The following is a 19,490-nucleotide window of genomic DNA, read 5'->3' on the forward strand; positions in this document are numbered from 1 at the left end:
ACGGTTTACCTACTTTGTAGGGCGCAACATAGGACTAGAGTGGAACATTCAATGTAATGTCAAAGGCTACTTCTGGAGTAGGCAACACACTGTAGCCTAAACACTACTGCCATATAATGTCTTGGAACTGCATATGCATGCAGAGTCTACTACCGTATTTTTTCGGACTGTAAGTCGCAGTTTTTTTCATAGTTTGGCCGGGGTTGCGACTTATACTCAGGAGCGACTTATGTGTGAAATTATTGACACATTACCGTAAAATATCAAATAATATTATTTAGCTCATTCACGTAAGAGACTAGACGTATACGATTTCATGGGATTTAGCGATTAGGAGTGACAGATTGTTTGGTTAATGTATAGCATGTTCTATATGTTATAGTTATTTGAATGACTCTTACCATAATATGTTACGTTAACATACCAGGCACGTTCTCAGTTGGTTATTTATGCCTCATATAACATACACTTATTCAGCCTGTTGTTCACTATTCTTTGTTTATTTTAAATTGCCTTTCAAATGTTTATTCTTGATGTTGGGTTTTATCAAATAAATGTCCCCCAAAAATGCGACTTATATATGTTTTTTTCCTTCTTTATTATGCATTTTCGGCCGGTGCGACTTATACTCCGGAGCGACTTATACTCGGAAAAATACGGTATATAATACTTGTGAATGAGACTCACAAGTGTAAGAAAACAATATATAACAACGGGACAGCACAGTTACAGCGGTTATCCTATCAGTTTAAATGTAAAAGAAAACAGTTGGACCAAATACTACTATTTTAATTTAAAAGCACAGGCAATTGTTTTATTGTGACACAAAATTAAAAAAGACTGCATTTCTCCCAGCAAAGTAGACAAATTGAGTGCTTTTTGTGTTTGCTTGTTTTGTCAATAATCGTTTTTATTGTCGTGGCCACTTGTTGATAGGCAGAATCATGTAGCACAACGGTTTGTAACACTCTAGGTCGAATTGGCATGAATATTATCATTACTTTGTCATGCTCACTATGTTCTGTATCACTATGTAAAAAATGGACAGGGAGAGACGGCTGGAACACTGCCAAAATGTGATTTACTAAGTTAAATATTCTAAACTAAAACACAAAATATAATCCTGAAACATGTCCCTCTCAAAATTGAATCATTTTTAAACCTTGGCGCCATCTGCTGGACCTGGTAGAGTCCCCCCGCCCCCCTTATTAAAAATCCCCACTGCGCTCCACTCAATTGCCAGAGCCACATAAACTACAATGTCCGGTGCCAGATGGCAGCCAGTCTCAGATACTTTAATCAGTCATTTTTCTTTAAAACTTTCCAGACTGTTTATGAGCATCAAAGCCTGACCTTTGCACCGTGACCCCAGTGACAGGCCTCTTTCCTTCCATTAAATGTCAAAAACCACTGTGTGGGATCTTAGTCGTTACCTTTCCCTCACCCCAGACGGATTTCAAGGTTGTGTCACAGACCACCCAAAGAAAGAATTAGACGAGTGATCAGCAGCAAGTAGGGTCTCCAATTTTGTGTTGGAATGTTTTGTGTGTTGTTGACTAAGAGAGCATATGGCTGTACGGGTCAGGGGAAGGGGAAATGTGTACGTACACTTCCTTTAAGTCGAAGAGGCCTGAACTTCTCCGTGGTCTAGGAGCTTTATCCAAGTTCACTTGAACACACTTATGTGAAATATTGAGCTTTATCCTAAAGCTTGCCTTTGACCCCAATACTAGAAATATACATTCTACTAGATTCTATCAACGTTGTAAAGTTAATACAATTAATACAGTAACGGGTCATATATAACAGCTCTGGCAAAAAGTCTTCCTATACTATACAATGGATGAATTGATTAATGTGGACCCGGACTTAAACAAGTTGAAAAACTTATTTATATACACTACCGTTCAAAAGTTTGGGGTCACCCAAACAATTTTGTGGAATAGCCTTCATTTCTAAGAACAGGAATAGACTGTCGAGTTTCAGATGAAAGTTCTCTTTTTCTGGCCATTTTGAGCGTTTAATTGACCCCACAAATGTGATGCTCCAGAAACTCAATCTGCTCAAAGGAAGGTCAGTTTTGTAGCTTCTGTAACGAGCTAAACTGTTTTCAGATGTGTGAACATGATTGCACAAGGGTTTTCTAATCATCAATTAGCCTTCTGAGCCAATGAACAAACACATTGTACCATTAGAACACTGGTGTGATAGTTGCTGGAAATGGGCCTCTATACACCTATGTAGATATTGCACCAAAAACCAGACATTTGCAGCTAGAATAGTCATTTACCACATTAGCAATGTATAGAGTGTATTTCTTTAAAGTTAAGACTAAAGTTATCTTCATTGAAAAGTACAGTGCTTTTCCTTCAAAAATAAGGACATTTCAATGTGACCCCAAACTTTTGAACGGTAGTGTATATATATATTATACTGTATATATATATATATATATATATATATGTATGTATGCCAAGTATGAAATTCAAAACCAATTTAAAAGCGATTAATGAGGAACAACTGTAATCACTTTTTGCTAATTATCAAATTCCCGCCATTTTTGGATGTAATCCATAATTAAATTTCAAGATGAAATTCAGATTTTAATATGTGGAGATATCCGCTGATGTCGTACTCGGGAAAAACACAAACGGGGAAACCTTGCCTCCATGGTTTTGATTTCAAATTTTTGGGACCTATGAAGAGCTCAAATACACAAAAAAATGTACCAACAGGTAGGAAATGTTGGTTTTGCATAATAGGTCCCCTTTAAGTCGCCATTTAATTTTCGCACTGTCCCCCTCCATATCTTCATCAGCATCATACTGCACAACCCAATTTATCATCATCGTTTATTATGGGAAGACCCAGGACACGTTGGGAAGACTAAGGCTGGCCTGGGAACGCCTCCGGTATCCCCCGGAAGGAACTGGACAAAGTGGCTGGGGAGACGGAAGTCTGGGCTTCCCTGCTTAGGCTGCTGCCCCCGCGACCCGACCTAGGATAAGCGGAAGAAATTAGATGGATGGATGGATGGATCGTTTATTATTATCATTTATTCCTGCCGACTCCATCGTTTAAAAGGCTTTTTTTTTAAGTGTGTAAGGCATATTTTAGGTCTTTCCCTTGGATTGCACTTCTTATATTATTAGCTTCCTTTGACGCGATAATTTAATGAGACAAGTATGATAAGTGTCGATAAATCTAGTCAAATTACTGCAACAGTCACTTTTATTGCAAATGTTGATCCCAAATCAGAGAAGTCAAAAACTTCAAGCTAGCAGGAGGGTTTGGAGAGGTAGGAGCGAGCCAGCCAACTGTAACGTGGCGCTTCGAAGAATCCAGGCTTTATTGGAGTGTAAAAATTAAACATTTGTATGAGCATCTCAATTATTTGCTTGTATTTTCTATTCACAGGTGGACTCTGAATGTAATTGCCACGAAAAGCAGGGATCTACAGTCGTGGTCAAAAGTTTACATACACTTGTAAAGAACATAATGTCATGGCTGTCTTGAGTTTCCAATAATTTCTACAACTCTTATGTTTTTGTGATAGAGTGATTGGAGCACATACTTGTTGGTCACAAAAAACATTCATGAAGTTTGGTTCTTTTATGAATTTATTATGGGTCTACTGAAAATGTGAGCAAATCTGCTGGGTCAAAAGTATACATACAGCAATGTTAATATTTGGTTACATGTCCCTTGGCAAGTTTCACTGCAATAAGGCGCTTTTGGTAGCCATCCACAAGCTTCTGGCAAGCTTCTGGTTGAATTTTTGACCACTCCTCTTGACAAAATTGGTGCAGTTCAGCTAAATTTGTTGGTTTTCTGACATGGACTTGTTTCTTCAGCATTGTCCACACTTTGGGAAGGCCGTTCTAAAACCTTAATTCTAGCCTGATTTAGCCATTCCTTTGCCACTTTTGACGTGTGTTTGGGGTCATTGTCCTGTTGGAACACCCAACTGCGCCCAAGACCCAACCTCCGGGCTGATGATTTTAGGTTGTCCTGAAGAATTTGGAGGTAATCCTCCTTTTTCATTGTCCCATTTACTCTCCGTAAAGCACCAGTTCCATTGGCAGCAAAACAGGCCCAGAGCATAATACTACCACCACCATGCTTGACGGTAGGTATGGTGTTCCTGGGATTAAAGGCCTCACCTTTTCTCCTCCAAACATATTGCTGGGTATTGTGGCCAAACAGTTACATTTTTGTTTAATCTGACATCGCATGGACAAAGATAAGACCTTCTGGAGGAAAGTTCTGTGGTCAGATGAAACAAAATTGAGCTTGTGGATGGCTACCAAAAGGGCCTTATTGCAGTGAAACCTGTAACCCAATATTAACATTGCTGTATGTATACTTTTGATCCAACAGATTTGGTCACATTTTCAGTAGACCCATAATAAATTCATAAAAGAACCAAACTTCATGAATGTTTTTTGTGACCAACAAGTATGTGCTCCAATCACTATCACAAAAAATAAGAGTTGTAGAAATTATTGGAAACTCAAGACAGCCATGACATTATGTTCTTTACAAGTGTATGTCAACTTTTGACCACGACTGTAAGTGAACATAATGTTGCTGAATAAAGCACTTCACAGAAAATGGGAATATTAGCATATCTGATCGTTACCGCAGTATATTTCCATCCTTACTGTATCTGCCACTAACCTTTCCTCTTTACTCTCATCTCTGCCCTCTGTCTCTCCTCCAAAGGGGCTACTTGGTGGCTGCTCCCTCTGTCTTTCGGGCGGGAGTGGAAGAGAGCATCAGCGTGACCATCTTCAATGCGAAGGCGGAAACGCGCGTGCAGGTGCAGCTGTCCGTGAAGGGACAGACCGTGGCGCACAGTCATGGCTCCGTGCTCGGCGAGTACCCGTTGACACATTGCACACGAATATATGCATTTGTAAGGATTGTATTTTAATCTACTACTCTTTTCTTTTGTGTTTTAGACAAAGGCACCATCAAGCTAAAGGTGAGTTGACATACAGAGATAAACAAAGTGCCTGTTTAAGCTGCACAGTAGCAATATCCTTGTAACAATTTGACACTTTACTTTTAACTTCAAAAGTTACAATTAGTTTAGTGTTGTATTTAGGGCTGTCAAAATTAATGCTTTAACTCATGTGATCATAAAACATTATTGCATTAAAGGCCTACTGAAATTTTTTATTTTTATTTAAACGGGGATAGCAGATCCATTCTATGTGTCATACTTGATCATTTCGCGATATTGCCATATTTTTGCTGAAAGGATTTAGTAGAGAACATCGAGGATAAAGTTCTCAACTTTTGGTCTCTGATAAAAAAGCCTTGCATGTACCGGAAGTAGCGTGACGTCACAGGTTGAAAGGCTCCTCACATTTCCCCATTGTTTACACCAGCAGCGAGAGCGATTCGGACCGAGAAAGCGACGATTACCCCATTAATTTGAGCGAGGATGAAAGATTCGTGGATGAGGAACGTGAGCGTGAAGGACTACAGTGTTGTGCAGGACGTATCTTTTTTCGCTCTGACCGTAACTTAGGTACAAGGGTTCATTAGATTCTACACTTTCTCCTTTTTCTATTGTGGATCACGGATTTGTATTTTAAACCACCTCGGATACTATATCCTCTTGAAAATGAGAGTCGAGAATGCGAAATGGACATTCACAGTGACTTTTATCTCCACGACAATACATCGGCGAAGCTCTTTAGCTACGGAGCTAACGTGATAGCACATCGGGCTTAAATGCAGATAGAAACAAAAGAAATAAACCCCTGACTGGAAGGATAGACAGAAAATCAACAATACTATTAAACCATGGACATGTAAATACACGGTTAATGCTTTCCAGGCTGACGAAGCTTAACAATGCTGTTGCTAACGACGCCATTGAAGCTAACTTAGCAACGGCACCTCTACAGAGCTATGCTAAAAACATTAGCTATCCACCTACGCCAGCCCTCATCAACACCCGTGCTCACCTGCGTTCCAGCGATCGACGGAGCGACGATCATAGATGCGGTCGGCGGCCCGGAGACGGAGGAACTCAAGGTGAGGTTGGCGGCTAGCGCGTTTGCTATCCATCTCAAAGTCCTCCTAGTTGTGTTGCTGTAGTCCGGCGCTTATACACCGATCCCACCTACAACTTTCTTCTTTGCAGTCTTCATTGTTCATTAAACAAATTGCAAAAGATTCACCAACACAGATGTCCAGAATACTGTGGAATTTTGAGATGAAAACAGAGCTTTTTGTATTGGATTCAATGGTGTACCAATACTTCCGGTTCAACGATTGACGTCACGCGCATACGTCATCATACATAGACATTTTCAACCGGAAGTTTAGCGGGAAATTTAAAATTGCACTTTATAAGTTAACCCGGCCGTATTGGCATGTGTTGCAATGTTAAGATTTCATCATTGATATATAAACTATCAGACTGCGTGGTCGGTAGTAGTGGGTTTCAGTAGGCCTTTAAAGGGCCCCTCTAATAGTGGCACTTATTTCTTAATTATGGACCTAAAATTGATGTCTACAGCCTAGGTAAAATTCCCCCAAAATGGACACAGTACTTATTTTAAGCTTATTTTCTAATGAGTTTCAACACATTTTGGAACGTCCACTTTTAGCTCCAAAATGTGGGCAGGCCTGCATCAGCTTGCTGACGCCACCTGCAGAAGACTAGGGGCAATTTCTTATCGTGCAGTATGTGTTTCGGTAGCATCTTCAGCCCGAATAATACTTTTGGCACAGAATTTTACGGAATTATCCAATTTTGCTTGCCAGATGTATTGTTGCAGGTTGTAGCAATACTACTATAGAATGGGTCAGTCTGACATAAGCAAATGTTGGAAATATGAGGAAAGTATATGGACCTCTTTTGTCAAATTGACTCACGCAAAATGGGATGGACAGAGGAGTACAATTTTTTGTGATCATTTTACTGATTGTGATCTAATTTTTTCTTTTTTTTTTTAATCGTTCGACAGCACTAGCTAGAATACAACAGTTCTAAGCTGGTGCACCAACATGCCCTCGACCCCTTAGGGCAGTGGTTCTCAACCTTTTTTCAGTGATGTACCCCCTGTGAACTTTTTTTAAATTCAAGTACCCCCTAATCAGAGCAAAGCCTTTTTGGTTGAAAAAAAGAGATAAAGAAGTAAAATACAGCACTATGTCATCAGTTTCTGATTTAGTAAATTGTATAACAGTGCAAAATATTGCTCATTTGTAGTGGTCTTTCTTGAACTATTTGGAAAAAAAGATATATAAAAATAACTAAAAACTTGTTGAAAAATAAACAAGTGATTCAATTATAAATAAAGATTTCTACACAGAGGAGTAATCATCAACTTAAAGTGCCCTTTTTGGGGATTGTACTAGAGATCCATCTGGATTCATGAACTTAATTCTAAACATTTCTTCACAAAAAAAGAAATCTTTAACATCAATATTTATGGAACATGTCCACAAAAAATCTAGCTTGTCAACACTGAATATTGCATTGTTGTATTGTAATGAATGGAATAGCCTACTTGATTTGATGTTCAGTTTATGAACTTACATTCATATTTTGTTGAAGTATTATTCAATAAATATATTTATAAAGGATTTTTTAATTGATGCTATTTTTAGAATATTTAAAAAAATCTCATGTACCCCTTGGCATACCTTCAAGTACCCCCAGGGGTATGCGTACCCCATTTGAGAACCACTGCCTTAGGAGGCCACACAATGTACATACGTATGTAATGCACATGTACACATGGACAACATTTAGTATAGGGGACACACAACTTTCATACAGGGAGCGTGATTTGAAGGGATTAGATTCATGTTTTGGAATAATATGAATGGGAATCAAATTGTTCAATAATAATTTTTTTCCCAAATAACAGAAATAGGAGAATAAAAAAATAAAATAAACTTTTTTTGTTTTTTTCAAGATTGCATTATGATTTAGTTCAATGGTTTACCTTGTATGTCCTGGCTGGGAATTGAACCATTTCCACTGGAACAGAAGCCACTTAAGCCACTGCGCTACCAGAAATTGCAAACATGTGACCTACAGTTTGCCTTCTTGTCCCCGTAGCGCAGGTTTAAGGAACATTTATCTTGTTGTTGTTTTTTATTTGTCTTACTTGTTCATATTTCCTCTTGCCATGTGGAGGCTAACTCGCTCTTATCTCACATCTGACCGCTGATTGGTCATCTGGTGCGTGCTGTCAATCATTGTCACGTTAGCAAGAAGGAAGCCCCAGAAAGCCAATCAATGAGCTGGTGGGTGGTTTAAAGGGACAAGCTTCCGCCATATTACATCCATACAATCACAGCACTGTATCAAATAAATAATAACAATGCTAAAATTTCGATTGACGTGGTCATATGTGTTTATCATTGTCGTGTACATTAGTGGAGGTCTGTACCAGATCATACTGAGATTTGTTTCTACTATTTGGGTTACTAGGCAAGAGGAAAACACTATTATAAACAACTTGTTAGTACAAACCCCGTTTCCATATGAGTTGGGAAATTGTGTTAGATGTAAATATAAACGCAATACAATGATTTGCAAATCATTTTCAACCCATATTCAATTGAATGCACTACAAAGACAAGATATTTGATGTTCAAACTCATAAACTTTATTTTTTTTTGCAAATAATAATTAACTTAGAATTTCATGGCTGCAACACGTGCCAAAGTAATTGGGAAAGGGCATGTTCACCACTGTGTTACATGGCCTTTCCTTTTAACAACACTCAGTAAACATTTGGGAACCGAGGACACACATTTTTTAAGCTTCTCAGGTGGAATTATTTCCCATTCTTGCTTGATGTACAGCTTAAGTTGTTCAACAGTCCGGGGGTCTCCGTTGTGGTATTTTAGACTTTATAATGCGCCAGACATTTTCAATGGGAGACAGGTCTGGACTACAGGCAGGCCAGTCTAGTACCCACACTCTTTTACTATGAAGCCACGTTGATGTAACACGTGGCTTGGCATTGTCTTGCTGAAATAAGCAGGGGCGTCCATGGTAACGTTGCTTGGATGGCAACATATGTTGCTCCAAAAGCTGTATGTACCTTTTAGCATTAATGGCGCCTTCACAGATGTGTAAGTTACCCATGTCTTGGGCAAATACACCCCCATACCATCACAGATGCTGGCTTTTCAACTTTGCGCCTATAACAATCCGGATGGTTCTTTTCCTCTTTGGTCCGGAGGACACGACGTCCACAGTTTCCAAAAACAATTTGAAATGTGGACTCGTCAGACCACAGAACACTTTTCCACTTTGTATCAGTCCATCTTAGATGAGCTCAGGCCCAGCGAAGCCGACGCCGTTTCTGGGTGTTGTTGATAAGCGGTTTTTGCCTTGCATAGGAGAGTTTTAACTTGCACTTACAGATGTAGCGACCAACTGTAGTTACTGACAGTGGGTTTCTGAAGTGTTCCTGAGCCCATGCGGTGATATCCTTTACACTCTGATGTCGCTTGTTGATGCAGTACAGCCTGAGGGATGGAAGGTCACGGGCTTAGCTGCTTACGTGCAGTGATTTCTCCAGATTCTCTGAACCCTTTGATGATATTACGGACCGTAGATGGTGAAATCCCCAAATTCCTTGCAATAGCTGGTTGAGAAAGGTTTTTCTTAAACTGTTCAACAATTTGCTCACGCATTTGTTGACAAAGTGGTGACCCTCGCCCCATCCCTGTTTGTGAATGACTGAGCATTTCATGGAATCTACTTTTATACCCAATCATGGCACCCACCTGTTCCCAATTTACCTGTTCACCTGTGGGATGTTCCAAATAAGTGTTTGATGAGCATTCCTCAACTTTATCAGTATTTATTGCCACCTTTCCCAACTTCTTTGTCACGTGTTTCTGGCATCAAATTCTAAAGTTAATGATTATTTGCACAAAAAAAAAATGTTTATCAGTTTGAACATCAAATATGTTGTCTTTGTAGCATATTCAACTGAATATGGGTTGAAAATGATTTGCAAATCATTGTATTCCCTTTATATTTACATCTAACACAATTTCCCAACTCATATGGAAACGGGGTTTGTATGAAATGCACTTCTACACCAGTGCAAACCACAGCCACAATAATGAAAACATTGTTAAACGGCACAGAGTCATGTTCGATTGCGTCACCATAACAACCTACAATAAACATGTCATCCTTCCCCAATTGACCTAATTTGCTCTTAGTAAATACAGCCCTTATCCTGTGTGTGTGTGTGTGTGTGTGTGTGTGTGTGTGTGTGTGTGTGTGTGTGTGTGTGTGTGTGTGTGTGTGTGTGTGTGTGTGTGTGTGTGTGTGTGTGTGTGTGTGTGTGTGTGTGTGTGTGTGTGTGTGTGTGCGCGCGCCATCAGGTTCCCTCTGGACTGAGAGGCCAGGCCCACCTGAAGCTGTGGGGGAACCGTCACCTCACAGAGGGAGGCTACATCTTCCACAACTTCACCACCGTCACAGTAGAAAGCAAAGGCACAGCTGTGTTCATCCAGACGGACAAGCCTGTCTACAAACCCAAACACAAAGGTTCCCCTCAACAGTTCATCAACATGAATAAGATTTTTACGTTTTTAAATTTGTTTTGCCTTCTGGGTAGAAACCAGTCACTGTAAATATATAAAATAAAACATGCAGTCAAGTGCATGGACTAAAGTAGTAAATGCAGTAGAGCCTCTAACGTTTACTGTCACAGTAGTCGTATAATTCGGAATTCACAGGAAAGAACATAGCTGTGGAAGCTCTCTTCCAGTGGGTCCTCCAGGCGAGCCCGTTTCATTGGTATAAAGACAGTTTTTATTCTCACGCAACCATGTAGGGATTGCTTTCCAGCAATATATTCTTGGACTTTTCAGTCTGGCGTGTCTCTGTACGTGTGTCTTTCTCTGCCTCCCACTCCAACAACGTCTCTCCTCCTGGCTGCTGCTTTTACAGAGCGACAGGTGATTAGACAACAAGGCCCAGGTGGGCCATCTACGCACCTGTCGCTGACTTCGAGGCCGGTCCTGGCACACCCCGCCTCGCTGCAGGCCCGCAGGCCACGCCCCCCTCCACAATAGCTATTAAGTAGCACAAAACATCAGAGGTCAAACTGCAATTACATCTTGTAAGACTTCAGCTCAATCAGCATCTTCATAAGTGTGTTTTGGATTTTGAATTTTTAGTGACATAGAAGTACACATTTCTCTGTCATGGCTGCTCAGTACAACATGGCTAAGTCAACAATAAGCTGATAATAATTTAACGTATGTTTCTGACATCCCCGCACTCTCGCAGTTCGCCTCACCAGCTCTATTAAGGAAGGCAGCGGCACTTATCTCTGTGCAGGCTGCTCAGTACAATAGGTCATATTTACCTGACGTCACTTTTCTCTCATTAACTATGCAAGGCTTGAAGTGGTTGACCAGCGAGCGTCTGTTGACATAGCGCCCTGGGTGGCATTTTGTCTTTCTTGAAGAAAAATGCCCTCTTTGCATTGTTTTTGGCTGTTGTAACCGTTCAAATCGCGAAAAGGATAAAAGTTTCTTCAGAGTTCCTCAAGAGGTAATAAAGAAGGGTGAAAGATGTCGAGATTTTATGAAAGACACAGACAAAAGTGGAACGCATTCCAGTCCAGGAAGGGAGAGTCGAACAACGCACAAGTTTGTAGTGATCTATTTGTTTGACATACTTTTAACGTTAAGTATTTCCCATTTAAGTATTATCTTGCTATTTTTTGTATTTTATCTTGTTTCTGAGTTTTTAAAACGCATTTTGCTACAAGTGTTTTGTAAAGCACCATCTCGGCGAGTCTAAATAAAACAAAGCAAATATGAGCAAAACCTAGAAGAGTTAAGCTTTTACCAAAATCAGCAATCACAAATGAAGCTTTCAGCACATACACAATGTTGGCATCTATAGTTATGTTTTGATTAAAACGCGTAAACACGCATACTCGTAACGGCGCGTGCAACAACAAGGCAACAAACATGGCTGTAGATGCTAAGTTAAATCCTGAAATGCAACCTTACGCGAGCAAAAACGATGCATGATTTATCCGGGACAGTCTTGATACCTATGTCCTTGACCCAGCCACACACAAAGAAGTTGTAGACCTCCATGCTTTTCCAAGTTTAGACTTAGACAACTTAGACCAGGGGTGTCCAAACATTTTCCACTGAGGGCCGCACACTGAAAAATCAAAGCAAGCGGGGGCCATTTTGATATTTTTTTATTTTAAAAACCAATACAATATATGTATAAAAAATATACATTAAGGCCTCCACTCAGGCTTGATCCCGGGGACCCCAAAGGGTTTTGGTCCAAAAAATATTTAAAATGTGTCATTATTCAGTATTATTATCTCTAGATCAACATTAGGTCTATCTGTCGATATAACGTTTTTAAAGATTTAAGTCGTATGCTCTTTTTGTCAAAGAAAACCCTGTTTTTTTATGGAAAGAACACAAAATATGCAATATTTTTATGCAATAAAAATTTTAAGAGGAATATTTCAGATTATATAATAATTGGAACCTTAAAAAGGTCAATAACTCATAACACCATTGATTTCCATTCATTATTATTTTTTGAGCAATGACTCTTAAAAACAAATCACACAAAAATTATTGGGGATCCAAAAGGGTCCTACTCATTAAAGTGTTAAAAAATAAATTATACATTTTTTTTGCTGTTTACTTTTAACACAATAATCTCGAGATCAACTTCAGATCTATCCGTCAATTATTCGTTGTATTGTTGTTTATGTTTTTTGTTTGTTCGTTTTAGGCCCTTCTTTAAAAAAAAAAAAAAAAAAAAAGCTAAATTTTTTATATGGCAAACACAAAATATGCAACATTTTCCCAAAAAAATATCTCAAAGTGCATTATTTAATGTGATGGACGTAAATGGAGCCTTGGAGGGGGGGGGGGGGTGGGGGGGTTTGATTTTGATTCATTATTATTTTTTCAGAAAGAAACAGCTGCATGGCAACTTTGTGTTATTGGGGTTTTTTTTTGTGTGTTTTGTGGGGGGGGGGGGGGGTGTTACATTTCACATTTGGTCTTTCATACCACTTTTTATGTTTTTAATCGTATTTTAAAATGGGCCGTGGGGCCATTAAAAAATGACCTGCGGGCCGCAAATGGCCCCCGGGCCGCACTTTGGACATCCCTGACTTAGACAAACTTTATTGATCCACAAGGGAATTTGTTCCACACAGTAGCTCAGTTACAAAGGATGGAAAGGATAATACAGGTATAAAGTAGACTGAAAATGTATCATAGTAGCAATATAAAATATAACATATATGTTATATATACAGTATATAATATATACAGATATATTATATTATTATATTATAGGTTTATATAATATATACAATATATAACAAATCCTAATTACCATGTACAATATTACAGTATATGTAACAGCTGTAGCAAAAAAAAGGGCAGCATGAAATAGAGAGTAGATCCAGCAGAAAATATACATTATAAACAAAGAGAGGTAGCTAACATAGAAGGTGTCAGGTAATAGACAGATATCATCAATTGCTGTATGGCGAGTGATTATACAGCTGGATGGAGTGCGGGATGAAGGAATTCTTGAATCGAACACTGTGTGAACGAAGCTGAAGGAGCCTGTTGGAGTATGAGCTCCGCTGTCCCTCAATTATCAGGTGGAGTGGGTGGGCAGGATTGTCCATAATGGCGAGGAGTTCGTCCAGTGTCCTCCTGTCCCTCACTGACACACACGGCTCCAACTGTGTGCCAATAGTTTGTCCGGATTTCCAGATCAGTTTGTCAATCTGGTTTAAGTTCCTTTTGCTGGTGCTGCTCCCCCAACAAACCACTGCAAAGTACAGGGCACTGGCCACAACTGAATGAAAAAAGGAATTCAACAGCTTGCTGCACACATTAAAGGCCTACTGAAATTAGATTTTCTTATTTAAACGGGGATAGCTCGTCCATTCTATGTGTCATACTTGATCATTTCGCGATATTGCCATATTTTTGCTGAAAGGATTTAGTAGAGAACATCGACAATAAAGTTTGCAACTTTTGGTCGCTGATAAAAAAGCCTTGCCTGTACCGGAAGTAGCGTGACGTCACAGGTTGTGGAGCTCCTCACATCTGCACATTGTTTACAATCATGGCCACCAGTGGCGAGAGCGATTCGGACCGAGAAAGCGACGATTACCCCATTAATTTGAGCGAGGATGAAGGATTTGTGGATGAGGAAAGTGAGAGTGAAGGATTAGAGGGCAGTGGAAGCGATTCAGATAGGGAAGATGCTGTGAGAGGCGGGTGGGACCTGATATTCAGCTGGGAATGACTAAAACAGTAAATAAACACAAGACAGATATATACTCTATTAGCCACAACACAACCAGGCTTATATTTAATATGCCACAAATTAATCCCGCATAACAAACACCTCCCCCCTCCCGTCCATATAACCCGCCAATACAAATCAAACACCCGCACAACACACTCAATCCCACAGCCCAAAGTACTGTTCACCTCCGCAAAGTTCATACAGCACATATATTTCCCCAAAGTTACGTACGTGACATGCACATAGCGGCACGCACGTACGGGCAAGCGATCAAATGTTTGGTAGCCGCAGCTGCGTACTCACGGTAGCGCGTATCCAACTCAAAGTCCTCCTGGTAAGAGTCTCTGTTGTCCCAGTTCTCCACAAGCATGCGTATCCAACTCAAAGTCCTCCTGGTAAGAGTCTCTGTTGTCCCAGTTCTCCACAGGCCAATGGTAAAGCTTGACTGTCATATTTTGGGAATGTAAACAATGAAACACCGGCTACGTGTTTGTGTTGCTGCAGCCGGCCGCTAATACGCCGCTTCCCACCTACAGCTTTCTTCTTTGCTGTCTTCATTGTTCATTAAACAAATTGCAAAAGATTCACCAACACAGATGTCCAGAATACTGTGGAATTTTGCGATGAAAACAGACGACTTAATAGCTGGCCACAATGGTGTCCCAAAATGTCCGCTACAATCCGTGACGTCACGCGCAAACGTCATCATACCGAGACGTTTTCAGCAGGATATTTCGCGGGAAATTTAAAATTGCACTTTACTAATCCAACCCGGCCGTATTGGCATGTGTTGCAATGTTAAGATTTCATCATTGATGTATAAACTATCAGACTGCGTGGTCGATAGTAGTGGGTTTCAGTAGGCCTTTAAAGGACCTAAGCTTCCTCAGGAAAAAGAGTCTGCTCATGCCCTTCTTGTATACAACTTTTCTGTATACTGTTGTCTTTCCAGTTTCCATCTGTTTAGTCGTGTAGAATGGTGTCTGGGGCACAGTAGTTCGATATCTCTGAGAACGCGGCCGACGTGTAATCCTTGATATCACTGGACAAATCTTTTTTTGATTAAGTACAGGGATCTATTCCAGTGCATAATTTGAATTTTTTCTTGTATCTGCTTTTAGTGGAAAAATCTAGGCCCCTTGCATAATGAGATATTTTTGCACTATGTAGCCATGTTTGTTTGGTGGCCCACCACTTTGTTTACTTCCGTTCAAAAGTCACGTGACTCAATACAAACTATATGTAAATAAGATTTCAAATATTCAAACAGTTAATAGGATTTTTGATTATTTGTTTTTCTGTGTCTTTCTCAGTGCTCATCAATGTCTACACAGTGACACCTGACTTGAGGCCTGTTAACGACAAGGTATTGTTCACTTCTTGTAAGCAGCCATATTCATTTTAATCCAAACTACATTCGTCCCTCGCTTTATTTCGCTTTATAAATTTCAGCTTCACCACATCACTGATTTTCTTTATTTTAAAGCATATTCTGTAACATTTTCCCCTAAATTAAGCATTTCAAGGCATAGAAATGGCTAAATGAAGCAATATATCAATACTACAGTAGTATTGGCCACTGAAGGAGACCAAACCAATCATAGCGTGCTGTTCAGTATTGTGGCCACTGATTGGCTAAGCCTCAGGAATCATGTATTGGAATACATTTATTTTATGTATCATCTATTCTATTTACAATTAATGATTCCTACTCCACAGAAATTAATGTATTGCGGTCATGGGGACGACTGTATCTACTTCCCACTATCTAAAAATATTGTTGAAAATATATTCTTCAAAAAGTAGACTTTGTTTTACTACAGTCCATGATACTTACCTTGAAGAAAACAAGTGTGGGCGTAAACTCAAGATGATAATACAAAAAATTTTTTTCTTGAAATTAAAAACGGTTCTCTAAAAGGAAAACATTTTACTTTTTTAAGGAAAAAAATGTTCTGATCTTATGAAATGAATGGAATCTGATTTTTCTAACAATGTTTTTATATGTTATTAGTGTATTACATGATTTAACTGTTTACAGTGTATTAAAAAAAAGTTGTAATCTCACAACTATATATTTTCTTTTGAATAATTTATAAATTTACAAGAATAAAGTCATTTTTCTTCTAATTATGAGAATAAAGTCGACTTTCCAGAGGTTAAAATAATAGTATCAGCAATTGCTCAAGTAATAAACTGCTGCTTTGTAGTCTTCATGCTGCTTTGTTCTCATATTACAGTTAAAAAATGTTTTCTTATAATCTTACAACTTTTTATTCTGATAGTATATTCTTATGAAATTAGGTATTTCCGTCTAGTGCGATTACAAGTAGTGACTGGGTGTATAGAAATGTACATTACATTGCTTACAAAGACTGTTTTTTTCTCTCTCTTCTTTCTTTTTTCCCCCAACTTTTTTCAGGTTGAGGCGTATATTTTGGTGAGTGGAGCTAGGTGGGATCAACCTGGGATTGGCACCAGGGTTCACGCATCCGATCATACGCGAGAGGAGGGTGGGGTTGTGGAGTGAAAACAGGGACGCTCTCTGGAAGGGTGCAAGGATAAACACGCGCCGTGAAATAGACTCTCTTCACCTCCCCCATGGACAAAGTGTATCACCCTCTCTTTATACGAAACATTCTGCTTGAAGATAATAATGCCTTGTTTTGATTGCCACATTTAGTGTGATGCAGTGCAGTTCTACATACTACTCAGAGACTGAGTAGTATGTATATTATATAATATATAAATACATTTTTGTATTGGATTTTATTAGTTTGTGCAAGCATGTGTACCTAATGTTGTGGCTTGCCATTTACTAGGAGCTGATGTGTCCGTCCCCTGAGGAAAATATTTTGATAATGCTCTGAGAGAAAAAGCAGAGCTGCACTGTCACACCAATCAGGTATTTCTTATATATGATGTATGGATGTTGTCCTTTAGGATCCAAGGGGATCCAGGATGGTTCAGTGGAAGGGTCTTCAATCTATCTGTTGTGGTGAGCCATTTATTTTTTTCTATTTTGCTATCATTTCCACACAACATCAATGTTTAAGTGCAAGACTTGTCTTTCCGTTATCCTCTTTTGCATTGTAATTATTTTCTAAACCAGAATACTATCCCATGCAGGTATTGTCAACATGAGTTTCCCGCTGTCGGACCAGCCAGTGTTTGGAGAGTGGTTTATCTTCGTGGAGGTGCAGGGCCACACATATAATAAATCATTTGAAGTGCAGAAGTATGGTGAGAACCTGTTTTTATCTGAAGTATCCAAGCATTCCAACTACTCTTTATGAATTAATCCCGTTGCCTTTTCTCACAGTCATGCCCAAGTTTGAGTTAGTGATCGATCCACCTCGTTACGTCCGTGATCTCAACACATGTGAACAGGCCACCGTCCGAGCTCGGTAAGTCATCATAACATCAGCATCGAGTGTAATATATTTAATACTTGTCAGTAAGAGTTGCTTGCAACATAACAGGTGGAATACGTTTTGGGTTTAAAGGTGCCATATGTAATAATTTTATGTCAAGTCATCATTAAAGGCCTACTGAAACCCACTACTACCGACCACGCAGTCTGATAGTTTATATATCAATGATGAAATCTTAACATTGCAACACATGCCAATACGGCCGGGTTAACTTATAAAGTGCAATTTTAAATTTCCCGCTAAACTTCCGGTTGAAAACGTCTATGTATGGTGACGTATGCGCGTGACGTCAATCATTGAAACGGAAGTATTCGGACTCCATTGAATCCAATACAAAAAAGCTCTGTTTTCATCTCAAAATTCCACAGTATTCTGGACATCTGTGTTGGTGAATCTTTTGCAATTTGTTTAATGAACAATGAAGACTGCAAAGAAGAAAGTTGTAGGTGGGATCGGTGTATTAGTGGCTGGCTCCAGCAACACAAGCAGGAGGACTTTGATAGCAGACGCGCTATCCGACGCTAGCCGCCGACCGCACGGATGATCGGGTGAAGTCCTTCGTCGCACTGTCGATCGCTGGAACGCAGGTGAGCACGGGTGTTGATGAGCAGATGAGGGCTGGCTGGCGTAGGTGGATAGCTAATGTTTTTAGCATAGCTCTGTGAGGTCCCGTTGCTAAGTTAGCTTCAATGGCGTCGTTAGCAACAGCATTGTTAACCTTCGCCAGGCTGGAAAGCATTAACCGTGTATTTACAGGTCCATGGTTTAATAGTATTGTTGATTTTCTGTCTATCCTTCCAGTCAGGGGCTTATTTATTTTGTTTCTATATGCAGTTAAGCCCGATGCTATCACGTTAGCTCCGTAGATAAAGTGTTTCGCCGATGTATTGTCGTGGAGATAAAAGTCACTGTGAATGTCCATTTCGCGTTCTCGACTCTCATTTTCAAGAGGATATAGTATCTGAGGTGGTTTAAAATACAAAACCGTGATCCACAATAGAAAAAGGAGAGAGTGTGGAATCCAATGAGCCAGCTTGTACCTAAGTTACGGTCAGAGCGAAAAAAGATGCGTCCTGCACTGCACTCTAGTCCTTCACTCTCACGTTCCTCATCCACGAATATTTCATCCTGGCTCAAATTAATGGGGTAATCGTCGCTTTCTCGGTCCGAATCGCTCTCGCTGCTAGTGTAAACAATGGGGAAATGTGAGGAGCCTTTCAACCTGTGACGTCACGCTACTTCCGGTACAGGCAAGGCTTTTTTTATCAGCGACCAAAAGTTGCGAACTTTATCGTCGATGTTCTCTACTAAATCCTTTCAGCAAAAATATGGCAATATCGCGAAATGATCAAGTATGACACATAGAATGGATCTGCTATCCCCATTTAAATAAAAAAAATTCATTTCAGTAGGCCTTTAAATGGCCCTGATATGTCAAAAGGCATTAATAAATCATGTTCTTTTTGAATAACTTTATAACTGATAACGGTAGTTCAGCCGGGATATGCATATTTCAAAATTAGATTTACAGTCCCGTAATCTTGTTATTGTTTTCATTTCGATGCCCCGCCCTCCACCGTTTGACCAATTAAAAGTCTGTGAGTGTGTTACATCCAGGTTGCCAGTTACGCACCGCCCTCTTTGTCTAGCTACTGCCACTGGTAAAGTTACTAATCATGTCAGACCTTAGTAAATCTAAAATGCCTCGTTACGAT

General features: G+C 39.6%; 1 protein-coding gene across 1 annotated transcript in view; it reads left to right on the forward strand.

The window, feature by feature from the left end:
• cpamd8 (C3 and PZP like alpha-2-macroglobulin domain containing 8) overlaps window positions 1-19,490 on the forward strand; it is a 140,491-nt gene that overhangs the window by 13,137 nt on the left and 107,864 nt on the right. Inside the window, exons 2-9 of the mRNA XM_062039551.1 lie at window positions 4,726-4,877; window positions 4,965-4,987; window positions 10,390-10,555; window positions 15,655-15,707; window positions 16,764-16,781; window positions 17,285-17,339; window positions 17,471-17,584; window positions 17,664-17,748. Coding sequence (XP_061895535.1) covers window positions 4,726-4,877; window positions 4,965-4,987; window positions 10,390-10,555; window positions 15,655-15,707; window positions 16,764-16,781; window positions 17,285-17,339; window positions 17,471-17,584; window positions 17,664-17,748 — 666 coding nt within the window. The remainder of the gene's footprint in view (window positions 1-4,725; window positions 4,878-4,964; window positions 4,988-10,389; window positions 10,556-15,654; window positions 15,708-16,763; window positions 16,782-17,284; window positions 17,340-17,470; window positions 17,585-17,663; window positions 17,749-19,490) is intronic.

Source organism: Entelurus aequoreus, linkage group LG27 (genome assembly GCF_033978785.1).
Source record: "Entelurus aequoreus isolate RoL-2023_Sb linkage group LG27, RoL_Eaeq_v1.1, whole genome shotgun sequence".
Taxonomy (NCBI): Eukaryota; Metazoa; Chordata; class Actinopteri; order Syngnathiformes; family Syngnathidae; genus Entelurus; species Entelurus aequoreus.